At 38.2% G+C, this 19,523-nt stretch overlaps 1 protein-coding gene across 2 annotated transcripts in view; it reads right to left on the minus strand.

The window, feature by feature from the left end:
- LOC127805985 (protein PHYLLO, chloroplastic) overlaps positions 1-19,523 on the minus strand; it is a 69,594-nt gene that overhangs the window by 15,716 nt on the left and 34,355 nt on the right. For both annotated transcript variants that reach the window (XM_052342897.1, XM_052342896.1), the window contains 12 exons: positions 17,569-17,636; positions 16,863-17,021; positions 16,515-16,640; positions 16,283-16,417; positions 16,061-16,178; positions 8,267-8,422; positions 7,877-8,119; positions 7,585-7,752; positions 6,260-6,403; positions 4,947-5,408; positions 4,259-4,558; positions 4,021-4,178 (listed from right to left, as the gene is read on the minus strand). In XM_052342897.1, the coding sequence (XP_052198857.1) occupies positions 4,021-4,178; positions 4,259-4,558; positions 4,947-5,408; positions 6,260-6,403; positions 7,585-7,752; positions 7,877-8,119; positions 8,267-8,422; positions 16,061-16,178; positions 16,283-16,417; positions 16,515-16,640; positions 16,863-17,021; positions 17,569-17,636 (2,237 nt within the window). The remainder of the gene's footprint in view (positions 1-4,020; positions 4,179-4,258; positions 4,559-4,946; positions 5,409-6,259; positions 6,404-7,584; positions 7,753-7,876; positions 8,120-8,266; positions 8,423-16,060; positions 16,179-16,282; positions 16,418-16,514; positions 16,641-16,862; positions 17,022-17,568; positions 17,637-19,523) is intronic.

Consider the following 19,523-nt stretch of genomic DNA (forward strand, 5'->3'; position numbering starts at 1 on the left):
TGGGGTGGAAGGGTTTGGGGAGTGGCAAACAGATCCTCAAATTCCAATAGTAAATCGTGAATAGGTCTAAGAGGACATACCTGGCCATTCTCAGCTTCCAAGGACTTGTCCCTGTGTGAGACATGCTTTTGATCTCCAGCAGCCTTCCCCCCAACATCCATTGCGTAAATAGAGTGTAGTTGTCCCACAGTTGTACTCCCCTGTTCCAACAGTTTCTGAATTCTTTTTCCAAATACAACCTTACATTCTCCAGCTTCCTGACTACCATGCAAGGTCACTTGTTGGCCCTCCCAGTTAAATGTGACCTCAAGGGTGTTGAAATCAATCACCAAAGGACTTACGGTCTTCATCCAATCTACCCCTAACATAACATGACACCCTCCCAGTTTGAGTATTCTCAAATCAGCCGAAAACTCACGCCCACTCATTAACCACTTGAATCCTCTGCACCTGAGTTGGCTTACCATCTTAGTCCCATTGGCTATTAGTATTGAAGGGGGAGGCGTTTCTTGTAGATTGCACTGCAGAGTGTGGACAGTTGTCTCATCAAGGAAGCTATGAGTGCTACTACTGTCAATCAGCACAACTAGACTCCTTTTTTGGGCCAACCCCTTCACCTTAATGACCCTACCAACTGCTTGACCTTGTAGAGCATGCATGGAAATTTCACCTCCTTCATTCCCTTCAAGAATCTCGTCATTTGCCTCTATCCCTGCTTCCTTTTCTTCACCTTCCTCCTATCCTTCCATAGCTAGGAGGAGTTTCTTACACTAATGACCCTACCCATACTTCTCTCCACAACGAAAACATAGGCCTAACTGTCTCTTTTGGTCCACTGATAGGTTCCTAGGCTGTACGATAGGCTGGATGGTCTTACCCACGGGTCCTCCTCTCTTCCATTGTGAAGTATTACCCCTGTGATACCCCCCCATTGTTGTGCTCCTCCCGGTTGTTTTTGGATGATAGCCTATGCCTCCTAGCAAAGGTTTCCATCGATAGCTCGTGCAGACGACCTTGTTTAGCTGCTTGAGCCACCGTTGGGGGAAACAACATCTTAACTGTCGGCCTAATTAACTCCTCCAGCCCACTGATAAAGCTTGAAGCAAAATATTCTTCATCTAGGTAGGGATGAGACAATGAAAGTAAGGCCCTTAACTCCTCAAATCTAGTTTGGTATTCCTCCACCATGCCATTCTGTTTCAATTTGTTAAACTCCTCAATGACATCAGATCGGGTCTTCTCTCCAAATCTTCGGCACAATTGACTAACAAACTCCAGCCAACTCAAATCCACCCTACCATGGCTCCAAGTTTGGAACCAGGCATCCGCCACGTTGTCTAAGTAGGAAGCAATCATACATACCTTATCCCCTTCAGTAATGCGATACTGATAGAACACCCGTTCACACCGGCGTATCCACCACCTCGACTTATCCCGATCAAAGGTCGGAATCTCCATTCATGGACCAGAATGGAGTGGATTGGTCCCTCCATAGTTCCAGTAATTCATACCTTCTCTGAATTCAGCTGGATCTCCACCACCTCTGGGATCTGGAGGTCGCGGTCTGTTTATCGGTGAAGTCAGGATGGGTGCAGAGGATGTCCTTGGGGGAAAATCCGTTGGCAAACTGACGTTCGATTGCCTCGCAAACATGCTCAAAGTCGCCGTCAATTGCTGGGTGACTCCAGCGAATTCTTCTCGAATTCCGTTCACTGCGTGATCCAGTGAGTCCGTGTATTCCGATCTACTCCGATGGATCTCCTCCTGAGTGTGCCTCATTCCTAACTCCATTGTCTCCAATCTCTCGTCCACCTGCTCCTGGTGTTGTCGCAATCCCACTTCGATCGCATCCATTCTGTTTTCCAACTACTTTGCGCGCGTTCCGTCAACCATTACTAATTCCAGGTCGTTGGGCTCTGATACCAAATGTTAGGCTTGAATCTGACAGTAGGTTTCCTTCCGTAAATTTGTAATGAAGTGATATAGGCGAGAAAGATTGAGAGGGAGAGATAGGGAGAAATTAAGAAATAGAAGAGAGAAGAGTGAATAGAGAGGGAAAGGAATTTGTGATATAATCCTCACATAATTCCCCATCCTCAACCTTCTGGTATTTATAGGGGAGATACATGCTGGCACGACAATTAGGTACTGCCCATGCACGTGCCTGGCGCTTTAAGGAATTTGAATTATTCCTTTATTGTTTTATTACATCAATGCCACTATTTGACTCTAATTACCATCACACCCTCAGCCTATGACAACTCCATCTAGAGCTTGCACTACTACCACTTCACCCCTACAGGTACATTGTCAATTAGGGCACCCATTTTTGTTTAGTCTGAAGAACACGATTCCCACTTTGTCCAATCTTCCTACCTTAGAGTGCGAGTCCTATCAGCTTGGGAAACATAGTCATAGTTCATTCTAGGTCAAGTAAATAAGCATGCCAGTTCTCCCTTTTCAATTGTTCATTCCATGTGTGGGGTCACGTTCCTTCAAAATAAGGATTTCATTATTGTCACCTTTATTAATGATTTTTCATGAATTGCCTAGGTATATCTAATGAAAATCATTCAAAACCATTTTCCATCTTCACCGCCTTTAGTGCTGAAATTCACTTAATTTGATGTGCTAATTCATGTTCTTTATAGTGATAATGCACTCAAGTACTTGTGTGCACCTTTTAAATCTTACATGACATCCAAACATCAGGCTATTATCAAGATAGGGGGCGCCTATTTCTGATCTTGAGCACTATTGTCAGTTAGTTGGAAAACTTAACTACCTTACAATGACGTCTTGATATTTCATTTGTTGTCACTTTGGCAAGTTAGTTTTTGAATTCACCTTGTGATAGTCACTACCTAGTCGTGGTTTATTGTATCAGCCTATCAGGATCATGCACATAGTTAGATACAAACATTGATTAGGTAAGGTAGGTTCTCTTAGTGACAAGCAACCCACATCTAGATATTGTGTAGTTGTTGGTGGCAACTTAGTCTGTTGGAAAAGTAAGAAACAAAATGTTGTTGCCAAATCTAGTGTAGAGGTTGGATATAGGGCTATGGCCCCTCACAATATGTGAGTTGATATGATTGAAACAACTGGTTGGGAGTTAGAAGTAATTCAAGTCAAGTCTATGCAATTAGTTTGTGACAATCAAACCAAAATGCATGTTGCCTCTAATCCCATGTTCCGTGGGAGAACCTAACACATTGAGATTAACTACCATTTTGTTAGAGAAAAGTTGTTTTCTAGAGATAGTCATTGAATTTGTTGGTCTAGTTAGCTGACATGTTTAGTAAGCCACTCAGAGGTCCTCGTGTGAGCTACATATGCACTAATTTGGGCATGTTCAACATTTATGCTCTAGCTTGAGAGGGAGTGTTAAGATATTATGACTGATATAGATTAGGCAACTGTATATATACTACATATCTATGTTATAGTAACTATATATCTTATACGCTATATAAAATATATTCTTTCCTTTGTGATAGTTCAGGTTCATCTATATAAGTGATGTACATCTCATTTAATAGAAAACTTTTACATTCTCTTATTTTACAATAATTAGTGTCATATTATGTTTGACATCATGGGCCCTTAAAAGTGCAAGGACTTAGAACAAAGTAATGTAACCAAGATCCCTAACAGATTGCTAATATGGAATTGGGTTGTGACAAAATATCTTTCCTTGGGCCGTGACCTCTTGTCAAGCAAGAGATCTCATAAAGTTGACCTACTCAGTTTCAAACACTGTTGTCTCATACCCACATGATGGTAGTCTTCGGTCAGCTCTGATATTATTTGTAACACTAAAGAGCTCATTCAAAAGTATTAGCTAAAATTAACTCTTAGGTTTCTTAGACAAAATATACTCATGACCTCCCTGTAGACTCTCAATGATAGATGTGAGAATGAGTTATGGCATAATGAATCCTACAGAGATGTAGTGCATAATTAAGTCAACAGTAAAACTGTAAAAGTGAAGTTCATTGATGGAACCTAGCAAATTACCTATTCCAAAGTGCCCCATCATACCAGGCATCCAGAAAGTGTTCCAAGCCACCAGAAACCAGGAAGGATGCTCTGGAATCGGATTTAGCCCTGGAAATCTTTCTTGCTGATACATCTTTCAATCCAGGGCTTCCAGATACTATGACAGCTCCTGCAACCTAACATCACAGAGGAAACATTTTTGGAGTACCATTAACTAACAAAATTTGTAATAAAAATGTGAACTCCATCAATATACCTTAGCAGAGCATCTCAGGGCCATGTGCAATGCGATTCTTGCTCCCATTGAGTATCCAACAAGGGAAACTTTTCCAGGATTAATATGATGAATCAACTTCTCTAATATATCCACAACTACCTCAATTGACAAACCTGGTTCTTGTGCTGATTCTCTAATGCCTGGATATTGCATCTTTGATCCCCCATGGGCAGGGAGGTCAATAGCTATGCATCTTGCAGATCCTGAAATGGCCTTCATGATAGGCATCCAGTCTTCACCAGTTCCAAGGAACCCATGAAGGAACACAAGCACATTTCTCTGCATCAGCCCAATCATGAAAAAAGTGAAGAAGAATAACTACAAGCAGCCAATATCAGTCCAACTAACAAATGGCACAGCAATTGCAAGCCACTCTAGCAAGTGAAACAGAAAGGGAAGAGGTTTTCCAGCAACAGCTTCTAGATATAGAAAATGTAGATATATAACCACACAGCATCCTGTGCCAATGATGCTACATAGAATGCATAATATCTCTTCCCCCCCCCCCAAAAAAAAAAAACCAAAAAAATTCCTTTTTTTGGGTTGAAACCCAGGTATCTGCTAGAGTTTTCAAGATCCAGAAATTGTTTGAACAAATTTAATGAATCAAAGACTGACGGACACACAATGCTGATAGCATACTGGAACGTAATATTCCTGCACTTACTTCATTGCTTGGTCCAATCTCTTGTACATTGATGACAAATGAGGAACCCTCCGAGTCAATTTTTAACTGGTATACATTAATTTGTTCCCCAGTAAAATTTTGAAGGATGACCTTTTGGTTAATTTGAAACTTCCGTAAGAAACAGCCGGCATCATGAACAGATGCTTCTATAAAGTCAGTGTGTGGATTCTGCTTAAACTTAAGAGGTTCAGCAGCAGCATCTTCCTTAAGCCACCGGTAAGTTCCAAGACCATGTGCAACAGAAGGGGAAGTGTCCATATTCATTGCGGTGCATATATCTGTATTTTGCACCTCAAGATAATGTGAGAACTGGACATAAGCTGACAAACCTAGGCTACTCTCATATGTAGCACTAATAACAGCCATCTTTCCATGCTGCTGAGCCCATCTTGCAATTAGAGCTGCATTTTCGAAACCCCCAATAACACTTGGTTTAATAACCTGAGACAAAATCATAAAAAAACGAAAAAAAAAAATACTCAACTTTAGATCCTCAATACTGATTAAATCCATCTCCAACGACATATAACTTGGGGACAAATATTTTGAACTTTATCACTGAAAAATTTAAAAGATATGGCAGTTTGTAAGTTGTGACAGTGGTGATACTTTTCATGCATCACAAAGAGACAAATTCCTGATAAAAATAAAACTTCATATCAAAATCAAAATTATTGGCCTCATATTAAAGTAGCACTTACTTATGATGAATATAATTGCTATGGGGTTTTATGCATCTTGTCCTGACTACTGACAACGAATTAATATGAAATTATCCAAAACAAGGCTTTCATTCAATTTTATATGAAAAATAATAATATAAATGATAAAATTAACGCTCTATTTAGCAACTTAAACTTTTAGATGGGATGGTAGCTAACAATTCAACATGGTATTACAATAGGCAAAGGCCCTGAGTTCAAATTTCACTGCTAACCCAATATTTAAATTGTTGTGTATGTTTGGACCAATGATGTAACGAAGCCTGTCCACAAGTGATGAGAGTAAAAATAGTAACATAAAAAGATATAGTTAACCCTTTATCTAAAAGTTTAAGCTTTTAGATGAGATGGTAACTAAGAATTCAACATAAACATCTGGTTTTTCTTATTTTGCAGCCAGGTCATCATTATTTGCCCACCCACAGAAATGGTGAGGCAAACACAATGAATGATTCAAATTGCTACAACACATGCCCCATTTGATAAGGCAAGCACTATGATTAGTATGTTAATTTGAAGGCTACAAATTGCTCATCTCAGCAACTGAAATAATGAAAATAAGCCACTTACAACAGCAACTACTCCAGAGTGTGTAAACTTTGATAGCATCTCAAGAGGATTTTCCAAGCTATCTACAAGAGTTTCATCCAGTGCGATATGCAATCCAGTTTCTTCACAGAACTTGATCATGTCATCTTCATCACAAACAGGTTCCTGAAATAATGAGTTAAACAGACAGCTAAATGACAAGAAACCTGGGACTAGTTATTTGAACTATGTCAGTGAACTATTGATAGGGATAATTACACACAGATAAACACCCATATGCAAGGATCAAAATTAGGTTTAGATGTGTTGTTTCAGTTGCTCAGAGATATAAATGTTTTGCAAACACAAGGGAAACAGTCAGAGTAAAAAGCAGTTTGGTACAGAAAGTGAAGTCCATATAAATGCATATAGAAGAGCAGAAAACATTTGAATATATGTTAAGCCATTTACATTTTTTATATCAAAGTTAGAAGTAAGTAATTTGCAAGTAAATTCAATCCATATTAAAAAAGAAGTAATATGGACCATATATACTTAGATTTTAATGTAGGTGTAGGATTTTAACCAAATCAAATTACAAAGACAATGACAATTAGGAGAATATAAATAAAATGCTGCAACGTTCTTAATATGGAGAACATAAAACAAATACAGTGACATTCTAAATATGTGGAGGCCTTTAGTGCAACATGGTTAAATGTTATTTTCTATGATATCGTTAAGAATAAATTTAATAAAGGGAAACAAATGCTAGAACTAGGAGTTAAAAAGTTTTGGTTTAGTTACAGAATAGGAATTATGAAAAAGCTATATCATTGCAGTAGTAGGATCTAGAAAGCTCTATTATGATATTTGTATAAAAAAACACACCTATGTGCAATACAAATGAATCAAGGAAATAATTGATGATTAATTTTTCATCTAATTTGCCTCATCGATTTAATTTTCCAAAGCATTCTAACATGGATGAGGACATCTTTTGTTTATTTTTTAATTTTTTTGGTCATCAAATACATTCTTACACTGCAAGAAATGGATCAACACAAGTTCTGAAACAAGTTGTTATTTTGGAATGTCCCCTGGCATTTTGAAGAGTTTCAGAATGTTTAATGTTGTCTGTCATTATCTTGGGGAAGTGAAAATGCTTCATGTTTTGACAGAAACAAAATGAAATTTTGTTCCATGCCTGTACGACAATGAACAACAAAGAAAGTTTTCAGTCTGGTTATATATGATTATACAAGAAGTTTGCATTGCAAAGTACCAAACTCTATTTAGTTCCATCGAAACACGACCTATACATGAACATAAACCTAATATGTTCCAGTCTTGTAACTTGAGCATACCTCAATGTACTGCAGTTTGCAGTTCATCACAGCAGAAGCAAATTGAACTGCTTTCTTGTAGGTCCACTTCCGATTTGCATCAACACGAATGTTAATATGAGGACCGATTTTTCTCCTAACTTCTTGTAAAACTATGGCATCTTCCATGGGATCTGACCTACGCCCCACCTGTTATTGAGGAATTGTTTATAAGCCAACAAGAGCTTGAGATAGGCCCAGCTAGAGAATGTTTAACATTTAATGTGGAACAAATTGTTCACAAAAAGTTTAAAATTGGGGAAGATTTTCTAACTTTAAGCTTTAGTGTGTCAAACCCTTCTCCAACAAGTGTAGCAGCTATTTCAGCAACGTCCGTTGGGGTACCAATTGAGTCAACTAGAGCACTAATCTGAACAGAAGAGGACCTTTCAGATGATTCTTCTCTAGCTGTCTCATGTCGGAGTATGTTCAAGAAACTGGAATCTTCCTTTGCAGCTATGGCATTGAGAATGGCCATTTCTAAACCACATCTTACACTTGGAAAGATAGAGCCTGGCTATATAATAAAGGAAAGCTTAATCATTATCCACATCTGCAATAAAAAAAAGATACATAGCACGATATTTTTTATCCATTATCTTATGTTGGTTATTATACTATAATGAATAATAATATTTTATTTGCAGGAAGCAGATGTACCTACCAAGATTCCTAAACTATTCCATAGCCATGAAGAAAAGGAGCCTTTTAGCAGAGGAAGTAAGTGACTAATCTTTGTCTGTCGTATGAGATGAATAAGAAATCGAATTTGCTCTTCAACACCAATCAGGCTTTCCTTGTCAATTTCAAGAGGTGCAACCTGCTCCAAAATGGAAATTTATAATAAGCAGTGGGAGAATTTTTAAAACTTTAAATAGAGAAGGAGGGAAAGCTGATGAAAAGAAAAAAAGTTGCCAGAATGAAAAAGAAAATAAAAAACACAGACTAAAAGTACTGATTAATGAATAATATGTTAGACATGTGTCATTAGATGAAATGTATGACAATGGAACAAGAATATATTGCTTTCAATAAGGGAGGCCTTCCAAAAGCTTTGGCCTAATGGTAAAACTGCATGATTTGATGATGTTTTATGATATCAAGTAGGCATGTGTGTAAACAAATATAAATAAGACTACAGGGTGTCTCTATTGTGAAGACTAGGCTTTGATGGAAGGATTTTCTTTCTTTCTTTTTTTTTTTTTTTTTTTTGGGGGGGGGGGGGGGGGGTGTTAATCACTTAAATTGAAAGAATAGGGGGAACAATTCTTGAGCCCGAAATGTGCATAAGCGAATGCCTCATGCACTTAGGCATGTTAGGGAATGAATCAAGTGATAAAAAAAAATGGAACACAATCACGCGCGCGCACAAGACAAAATTAATTTACATGGTTCAGCAAAGAGTGCCTACCTCCATGACTGCACTAGGTATTTTTCACTATTTGAGAAGGTTACAGTTACAAGAATTATACTCTCATATTTATATACGAAAACTAGGACAAAAGAAGAACTCCTAATTCAAGCAGGATTTCTAATCTGTATAGGTTTTGGGCCTGTTTAGGATTCAGGCCTATTTAGTGTTGGGGGTTGGTGTAGGTGTTATAAATTGAATCAGGCTCCAACATCTCCAAAAAGGCAAGGGCCTCAAGAGAGGGCTTTGCCTCTCTCTAGCTAAGGCGCATAACTTAGTGTGCCTTCTGCCTAGGTGTGCCTTAATAACTATGCAAATGATAGCTTAAGCTTTTAAATGAGTTGATAGTAAACAATTTCATATAATATTAGAGCAGGCAAATGTTCTGGATTTAAACTTCATTACCGACCTGATACTTATACAATTGTGTAGTTTGGCCTAGTTTCACACTAAAGTCAGACCGTGCATGAGGTAGTGTTTTAATATAAAAAAATAATGATATAATAATATTCTTTCCTCAAACAGATTAAACTTTTAGGGTGTGTTTGATTGCAAGCATGAAATTTGCATGGAAAGAAAATATTTCTAGGCAATTGAATTGTTTAGAATTAAATGTGTTTGATTGACTTAATTTTCAATCTAGAAATTGTTGTACTTTTCCATCTTTTGGTGTTTAACAGCCATTATTTTCCATGAAAATAATCAATTTTTGTTGGATTATGAGGATACCCAAGATTAAGGCAATGGAGATTTGGTTAGGATTAATTCCTAAACTAGAATTAGGATCTTATATATATCTTTCATTTCTTCCTTATTGTTGATTATCTTTCCTTTCTTGTATCTTTCCTTTCTTGTTGTTTCCTTTGTTGTTGTATTTTCTCTCTATAAGAGAGTTGTTTGTGTTCATAGTTATGGTATGAAAAATATTAAGTTTTTCCTAGAGATTTTTCATGGTATCAGAGCCTAATAGGCTGATACACTAAAACCCTAGTGCCTTCATTGCACCAGCTGCCACCCCTTCATTGGGTTCCTCTTCACCATCGGTCTTAACCTGTTAGAGTGCCTTTAGCACACTATCTGGCCATCAGCTCCGTCACTACTAGTGAGTTCGCCACTATCAGATCAGCTGACCACCGAAGACCCACCGCCGTCAGATCCTTCACGCGCCACCACCCAGTTCGTCTCTGACCCCACGCGCCAGCGCATGCGCCACCCTCTCGCCTCCAGCTTCTCCAAATCAGCCCTCCGACATTTTTCTCACTCATCCCTGGTGTTCAACGTACCTTCATCGCATCCGACCTCTTCCTCTCCAACTAGAATAGCCATGTCTGAACATTTAGGCGTGACTCCAGATCTAAAAACTAGAGAATCAACTCCAATGGTTCAATCAATGGAAGCCGGAACTGGATCAGGGACTGGAGAGCTACCCGGAATCCATCAATCCTACCGATTAGATGGCAGGAGTTATTTACAATGGGCCCAACTGGTACAAACATTCCTCAAGGGTAAAGGAAAAAACAGCCATTTGACTTCGGCTCCTCCAAAACCAACAGATCCTACACTTCCAGCATGGGAGGTAGAAGATGCTCAAATCATGTCATGGTTTTGGAATGCCATGCAACCTGAGGTAAGTAAAAACTACATGTTCTCGGGTTCAGCTAGAGAGATTTGGGAAACCATACGGCAGACTTACTCCAAAATTCATGATGCATCAGTTATATTTGAGGTTAAAACTAAACTTAGTAGCTCTAAACAAGGGGGCATGAGTGTTACTGAATACTATAATCAGATGCATGGCTTATGGCTAGAGTTAGACCATTATCAGAATATTAAAATGGTATGCAGTGCTGATACTGCAACTCTTAGTCAAATATTTGAAAGAGATAGAGTAGTTGAGTTCCTAGCAGGCCTCAATTCAGAGTTTGATCAGATTCGGGTGCAAATCTTAGGGAGAGAAAAGCTTCCAGCACTCCATGAGGTTTTCGCTATGGTTAGAAGTGAGGAGAATCGAAGGACAGCAATGCTTCATGAAGCTGGATCAGAAAGATCAGCCATGATCTCCAATCGAAGGGCTGCCGTAGTGACTGAAACTGGTTCAGAAAAATCAGCCATGGTGTCCAACAAAGGAGGCAGATCAAGGATGAATGCAGGAAGGGGAGAATTTCAGTCTCGGGCTGCAAATAAAGAGGCACTATGGTGCACCTTCTGCAATAAACCGAGACATATTAGAGAGACTTGCTTCAAGCTCCATGGAAAGGAAGTGGTTTTAAATTGTTTGGGAAGTTTTAAAAATCTAGCAGCCAAGAATTAGGCATATGCATGTAGCAAGGGTCAAGAAGAAGAGGCATTAACTACCCAAAGTGAGCCTGCTCCAGGTGCTGATTTTTTAAACACTGAAGAGATCTCTAAGTTGAAGCTGTTCCTCAAGACCCTACAAGATGGTACATGCTCTCTTGCACACAAAGACTCCTCAGGTAACTGCCTTCATTCAGCATTTTTTCCAGCCTTTAAGACTGATAAACAGGATGTATGGATTCTAAATACTGGGGCCACTGATCACATGACACCCCATTCCCATGTTTTTGAGGCCTACCACTCTCTTTCCACCTCTAAACAAATCACAATAGCCAATGGAACATCTGTTCCAATTTTAGACCAGGGTACAGTAACTCTAAACTCTCATTTTTCCCTTAAACAGGTTCTTCATGTACCTAGTTTATCAGCCAATCTTATCTCTATTCACCAACTAACCAAAGATTTGACTTGTCGGGCTATTTTTTCCCCTCATTTGTGTGAATTTCAGGCCATGACAATAGGGAAGATGATTGGTGCTGCTAGAGAATGCAATGAGCTGTACTACCTGATGAGGGAAGACTCTTATCCTACAAAGAAACAGCTTCCAACTGTTGCCTACTCATCTCAGTCAACCTCCAATTATAGGGATGTATGGTTGCAACACTACCGATTGGGTCATCCTCCCTTCACTCTATTAAAATCCATGTTTCCTACATTGCTTGCATCTTTAAATCCTAGTCTCTTTCATTGTGATGTTTGTGTTCTGTCTAAGCATCATCGTGTGTCCTATCCTCCTAGCAATAAAATCTCATCTACACCATTTACTTTGATTCACTTAGATGTGTGGGGACCATCTAAAATCCCTAATTGTTCTGGGGGCTCGTTAGTTTATCTCTTTCATTGATGATTGTATCCGTATGACTTGGGTTTTTCTATTAAAAGATAAGGCCACCATTAGTTTAGTTCTTCCCACTTTTTGTAAAATGATTGCAACTCAATTTGGTTTGCCTATCAAAAGATTAAGAACTGATAATGTGAGGGATTATTTTAATCATAACTTACATCAATACTTCCAGCAAGAAAGAATAATCCATGAATCTTCTTGTGTTGATACCCCCCAACAAAATGGAGTAGCTGAAAGGAAGATGAGACACTTCCTTAATGTGGCTCGATCTCTTCTTCATCATCACAATGTTCATAAATCCTTCTGGGGGGAAGCAGTCCTTATAGCGGCCTATCTCATTAACCGAGTCCCTACCAAGTTGCTTCAAAATCAAAGTCCTTTACACTGTCTATCCTCCTTCTTTCCCGATTAGTTCTTACATTCCCCTCTTCCCCTTCGGGTGTTTGGTTGTGTATCCTTTGTTCATATTCCCAAACAACACCGTGATAAACTTGATCCTCGAGCACTCAAATGTATTTTCCTTGGATACTCACACACTCAAAAGGGGTACAAGTGTTACCATCCTCTCACTCGAAAATTTTATGTCTCCAAGGATGTCACGTTTGTGGAATCTACACCTTTTTTTGGCTCATCCCAAGCTGGTCCCCAAGGGGAGACTTTGGTTCAAGGTGACCACCCTTCTAGTGACAGCCCTTTATGTGATAGTGACATCTTCTTTCCTTCTGTTCAACCTATTCTTACATCTTCTTAGCCCCCTAGCTATCATATTATCTCTCCTCAATCTCCAAATAGCAGTCATGAATCAGCCCTCAATCAAGGTATGACTGAGAAAGAGTAGGGGCAATCAGATACTCAAGAGCTGTCATCCTTTGTCAGGTATAAGGGATCTCCTTATGTATTCAAACATAGACAGTCCCAGCATGCACCATCATCATCTCCTAGTCAAGGTATGAATCTCATTCAATCTTCACCCTTAGTTCAACCTGATGACCTAGACCTACCTATAGCCATTCGAAAAGGGAAAAGAAGTTGCACTCAACACCCACTAACCAACTTCTTGTCCTATCATCGTCTTTCCCAGAATCACAGGGCCTTCTTAGTATCCTTGGACTCCATTGAAATCCCCAAGTCAGTTGAGGAGGCTCTAAAAGATCTGAACTGGAGGCAAGCCATGTTAGAGGAGATGAAAGCTTTGAAGAAGAATCATACATGGGACTTAGTGCCTCAACCACAGGGTGTTACACCAGTTGGCTGCAGGTGGATTTTTAATATCAAATACAATACTGATGGGACCCTAGAGAGATACAAAGCTAGGTTGGTCGCCAAGGGCTACACTCAATCATATGACATAGACTATCTTGAGACATTTGCCCCTGTGGCAAAAATGGCAACTGTGAGAATTCTTTTATCATTAGCAGCTTATTTTGGATGGAGCCTACAACAGTTGAATGTAAAAAATGCATTTCTACATGGAGATTTAGACAAAGAAGTTTTTATGAAATTGCCCCCTGGATTTCAAGAAGGGGAAGTAGGGCAAGTGTGCAGACTAAGGAAGGCTCTCTATGGGCTCAAACAGTCCCCAAGAGCATGGTTTGGTAGGTTTTCCAGGGCCATGACAGATATGGGATATAACCAAAGCAAGAGTGATCATACACTCTTCTTCAAACATTCAGACAAAGAGAAGGTTACCGCTCTATTGGTATATGTAGACGACATAATAGTCACAGGGAATGATGCAGAGGAACAGAAGATTCTCAAGGACAAGTTAGCCAAGGAATTCGAGATTAAAGACCTTGGTTCCCTCAAGTATTTCTTAGGGATTGAAGTTGCTTATTCGAAGACTGGAATATTTCTCTCCCAAAGGAAATATGTGCTGGACTTGTTAATTGAGACAGGGGTATCAGGAGGAAGAGGATTTAATGTGCCGGTAGAGCCTCACAGCAAGTTGGGAGTTGATCCTAATAGTCAACCAGTAGATAAGGGTAGATACCAAAGGCTGGTAGGCCGTCTGATATACCTATTTCACACTAGACCTGATATTGCCTTTTGTGTTAGCCTTGTGAGCCAATTCATGCACAACCTGACAGAAGAACATATGCAGGCAGTAAGGAAGATCTCGAACTATTTGAAGGCTACCCCAGGTAAGGGGATCTTGTTTAAATCAAGAGAAGAGCTGGATATTAAGAGGTTTACAAATGCAGACTACGCAGGATCTCTTATTGACAGAAGATCAACTAGTGGATATTGTGTATTTCTCGGTGGAAACCTTGTGTTATGGAGGAGCAAGAAGCAAAGTGTTGTGTCAAGATTAAGTACGGAGATTGAATTTAGAGCAATGGCTCTTGGCCTATGTGAGGTGTTATGGCTAAGAATCATCCTAGAAGATTTGAAGATCAAGGTTCAAGGCTCAATCAAGATGTTTTGTGACAACCAATCAGCCATCAGCATTGCCCATAATCCTGTTCAACATAACAGGACAAAACATGTTGAAATAGACCGGCACTTCATTAAAGAGAAGTTGGATGTAGGCTTGATCAAAATACCCTATGTTTCATCTAAAGACCAAGTGGCGGATGTGTTAACTAAAGGGCTTGCAGTTTAGAGGTTCGATGATTTAGTATGCAAGCTGGAAATGATTGACATACACTCTCCAGCTTGAGGGGGAGTGTTGGATTATGAGGATAACCAAGATTAAGGCAATGGAGATTTGGTTAGGATTAATTCCTAAACTAGAATTAGTATGAAAATTGTCATTTTTTCCATGGAACTTGTACCTTGCTCATTAGCTTCGTGTGGCTACAATTATAATTTGCCTTTCATCACGAAAGTCACTTCAGTTCTTATGTTGCTTTCTCCTTTTATTTTTTTTATCCTTGAAAAAGTGAATGTGAAGAAATTCAATAGGCAAAGCAAATATATATATATATATATATAGCTATACACGAATGACTCAGACATTCACATCCAGACCACAATAATCAGCCTCATGCTAGATAAGGAGCGATTTTGGAATACATATATTACATCACAAACTTAATCCAAACACAATAAAAAGGAAAAAAAATATGAATATTTACCTGTTTGAGTGATTTTTGAAGAGAAAGGGAAGAGGCGATTTCTGTAGCAGAGAGAGGGGATAGACGATTTGTGTAGAGAGAGAAGAGAGAATTTTGGTTGCTGGTGGGGAGAGAGAAAGGCGAGAATGGGAGAAGATGTGAGAATGGGAAAAGAATTACCTGGAAAATAAAATCTACCCTCCCCCTAAGAAAATGTTTTCCATCTTTTTGAGGAAAATGAGGTCACGTGAGCAAAAGTTGGAAAACATTTTCCATGAAAAATAATGTCAATCAAACACCTCAATAAGTAGGAATTTGGGTGGAAAATGGACATTTTTCATGGAAAATAATGCCAATCAAACGCACCCTTAAATTAGTTGATGGTCATGCTAAAATGTTAACCACTAACCCATCCAAAAATTTACTAGGAGAAGCACCTAACAATGTACATCAAGCTTCCAAGACACCTCTTTATGTGTAACTTGCACATGAACACAGGTTCACTAACACAACAGACCAAGAATGTATTAAAAAAAAAAAGGGAACAAATACACACACGCACACAATAAAATCTTTTTTTGCTAACTTAAAATGCATGATATTGCTAAGCTTTTTTCACTAGAGGATATTGCTAAGCTTTTATTCAACTTTCCTGACATAACATCTAACAATAAAAACAAAATTACCACCATGGAACAGCAGTTAATATGACATCTTCAAAAGAATCCACTGACAGGTTCCAGTCAACACACAGAATACGAGAAAAAATAAACTTGAAATTAATATACCAACCTCGCCAAACCCTACACTTCCATCTTCAAGAAACAAAGCTATGATATAACCTTCTCTGTAGCAGTTTGTAGAATCACCATACACAGAAGCTGAAGTAGGTGGCGCATAAAGCTGAATTCTATGACCAAAATAAATAAATAAAAATAAAATATATACATTGCTCAATTATGGAGTTTGAAAATGTGATCTAGAGAATTTTAAAACATTTCATCAAGTAACAACCTATAGAAAGAGGACTCCATTTTACAAATTTCACCTAGAAAGATGCCATCTAGGTTATAATCTGAAATTGAAAGCCTTGAAGAAACGATGCGGAAGGCATTTTCTGCTGCTTGACATGCAAAACATTTCAACTTACTGCAAAGAGGGAGAGGATATGTTAGCGGGGCATGGAGGTAAATATGCATAAGGCTATGTAGGTGAATCATTCAAGCAAATGTTAGAACCTTACTACCTATGGAAAGTTGCATTGACATCAATTGAGCTCTCAACCTCAACAATCCAATCAACCTCCTCCTGTTGAGATGTTGACAAGGCATCTTGCAATTCCATTCTTGTCCTCACTTGCACATGCTTCACACTGCACAAATTATTGTTTCTAGCCTAAGAAGCATAAACTGTCACTAGTACAATAAATCGCAAGAAGACCAAAAAGAAAATGTGAGAAACCAAAAAAATCTAGACAAATGAGGTAGTAACTTCCTAACCATTCAACAAGGAGGAGCTGAAAAATTAAAAAGAGCAATGGATAAACTATCCAAATATAGCACATTTCCACCAACATAAATGCTAGAATTCTTACCCATGTGCCAGACACAGGTTCTCAATCAAAACATCATGAGAAGTGTAGAAATACTGGTCCAATACTCTTTGGTCAGTTTTATCTGCAATAGGAAGGAGACTGAAGATTGCCCCACCATGATTGTTGATTACAATAATTGTCATTGGCTTCCGGTATATCCTTCAAGCATAAAAGATCTGTGAATTCTTTGGGAATAGATGTAGTTCATGGCACCATCTCTCAAAAATGAAAAAATAAGCAGCTAGGTATGTCATGCAGGCTTAAGAAAAGTAAGAAGTCAGTGAAGCACAAAAACCAAACCAAGAGAGAAGATATGAAATGCTGAGTTAAACTTTATGGTAGTTGTGACTTATCATTTTAGGGATTTTAAGTACCTAAAAGATTGGTTTACATATTTAATGCAAACAACATTCTTTGATCAATGAGGAAATAGACTAAAGCAATTTTTGTTGAATTCCAGTAACCTTTTCCACAAAAATGAGCATAACGTCAACAACAGAAAGGGCAGGGCAAAGCAATTCTAATTGCCACAGAAAATCTCCAAGGATATTTTGTAGAAGTAAAGGAAACAGTTTTATAAAATATTTATATTGGCATAGTAATATCTGTTGATGGATATCTCATGTAAACATGGAAAAGAATTGATCTAAAAATGCACAAAGAAACATAATTATAAAAAACAGTTGTAGAAAATTGAACTAATTACCTTTGAGTTAAAAGAGCCAATCCATTTGTATCATGCAGAAAAGAGACATCTCCGATCACACAAAACACCTAAACATAATCACAAAATATGAACAAATGTACTGTAGACAAAACTAAGTAGTAGTACAAGGGAAAGAGTTTCGTAATTTCAAGAAATTATTTGCTGAATTTGTTGAAGTTTATTACTCAAATAGGAATGGGGCAAACATGAGACGAGTCAGTGCTTTAAAAACCAGAATACAGATAATTCATCCAAGGAGACTTCAATTCAGTTTATGAGTTATGTGTCAAGCATATAATCATTGTTATCAGAAAACTGACAGGCTTTCATAACCAAGGCACTGCATTTTGATCCAACTTTCACCTAGAAAATTGTTGTTGAGAGACCCAACCAAGCTGCATGATCGCATCCATTTATTAGGATGCTAACTTGCGGAATTCTGATAATCCAGTTGATTTTATCATTTCATTTTGTTCTCTCTCTCTCTCTCTCTCTCTCTCTCACACACACACACACACAAATGAGGGATTCTTGCTTTCTTTTTCCAAAAGGAAAGGGCCAAGTAACGGTGCACAAGTATAACCCAGGGACTGCAATTTGTACCTGCCCCAGTCAAAAAGGGTTTTCCCTAGTTAGTTTGGGTTTAGAGAAAATATAAAGTGACTGTGGTCCAGCGGAAAAACAGAAGTCGTCCATATCAAGTGATACATGAATTGCTTAGTAGTGCTTCGCCACTACCGTAGCTGGCAGAAATAGCTTAATGGTAGAGAACTCAAGCCTGTATATATATTATATTATTTATTTTATATATATTAACATTTCATATTATCATTTATATTTCAACTTATACTAAGTTTGTAAAGGATCAGAGTACATTAAAATATTGTTTTGATTTTAAAGTTTAATTTTTGCAATCTTAATTTATGATTGATGTTTTAATCTTAATAATAGATAAATTATAATTTAGATGTTGCACTTTTTTCTTATTTAAATATTATTTTGATTTTGATCACATGTTTGGGTATGGTACCAATAGGGCAAGTTTAATGTGGTTTGGGTGGGTCATTTAGGGAATGGATTCCCTGCGAGGATCCCTGAACCCCAAGGGGATGGGGTTGGGGTTGAATTTTCCTCCCTGATTGGGGTTGGGTTTGGGTGTGGGAATGAGTTTGGAAGCTTGGCTTTAGGGTCAGGTGATCACACTCCCTGCCCCTGACCCATCCAATTGCCACTAATCCTATGTAATTTGCTATTACCTTTTGCTGGATCTATATGACATCAGGTGCAGTGAAGACACATACTATAATCCACAGAAGGTAACTCGAACTCTTTATATTTCATAGTCGAAGGAGCATAAATGCAGATCTCATTGATATTGTGTGACTAAATTTCCCATCCATGAACAGAGAAAAGTATCTTACACTTATCTTCTACTGCAGTAAGAAGACGGCTTGATTGTGAAAAGGAACTAGAAACAGATGAAGTAAGAAGAAGGGTGTTCTTTGCTTCCAACAAGTTTATAATTCCAGGAGTATGTACTTGTATCATCACAATTCATGCACTTTAGGCAGGATTATTCTACAATAAAGATATGTGCGATCAAGTAGATAGTGATAATATAGTCAATTCAATTTCTAGTGTTCAGTGTGGTAACAATTTTGTTGTGCCAAACTATAAATATAATGCTACAAGTAATATTTAACAGTACATCATAGAGAAAGAGGAAGAAATGTATGCTCAAGTCTAAACTACAATATGCCACATTCCCCAATTGTGGCTCTAGCAACATAAGAAATCTCCAACTTTCAATCAACTAGAGTCTCATACTTGAACATATTCATGTATATGAATCTCAATGTTTGAAGTAAATTATCTTGACATTTAATAAGTAATATTAAATGTTTTTGTTTTGTTAATGTGGCTTGCAGAAGTCAGTTGACATTAGGAAGGCCATG

Source organism: Diospyros lotus, chromosome 7, assembly GCF_014633365.1.
Source record: "Diospyros lotus cultivar Yz01 chromosome 7, ASM1463336v1, whole genome shotgun sequence".
Classification (NCBI taxonomy): domain Eukaryota; kingdom Viridiplantae; phylum Streptophyta; class Magnoliopsida; order Ericales; family Ebenaceae; genus Diospyros; species Diospyros lotus.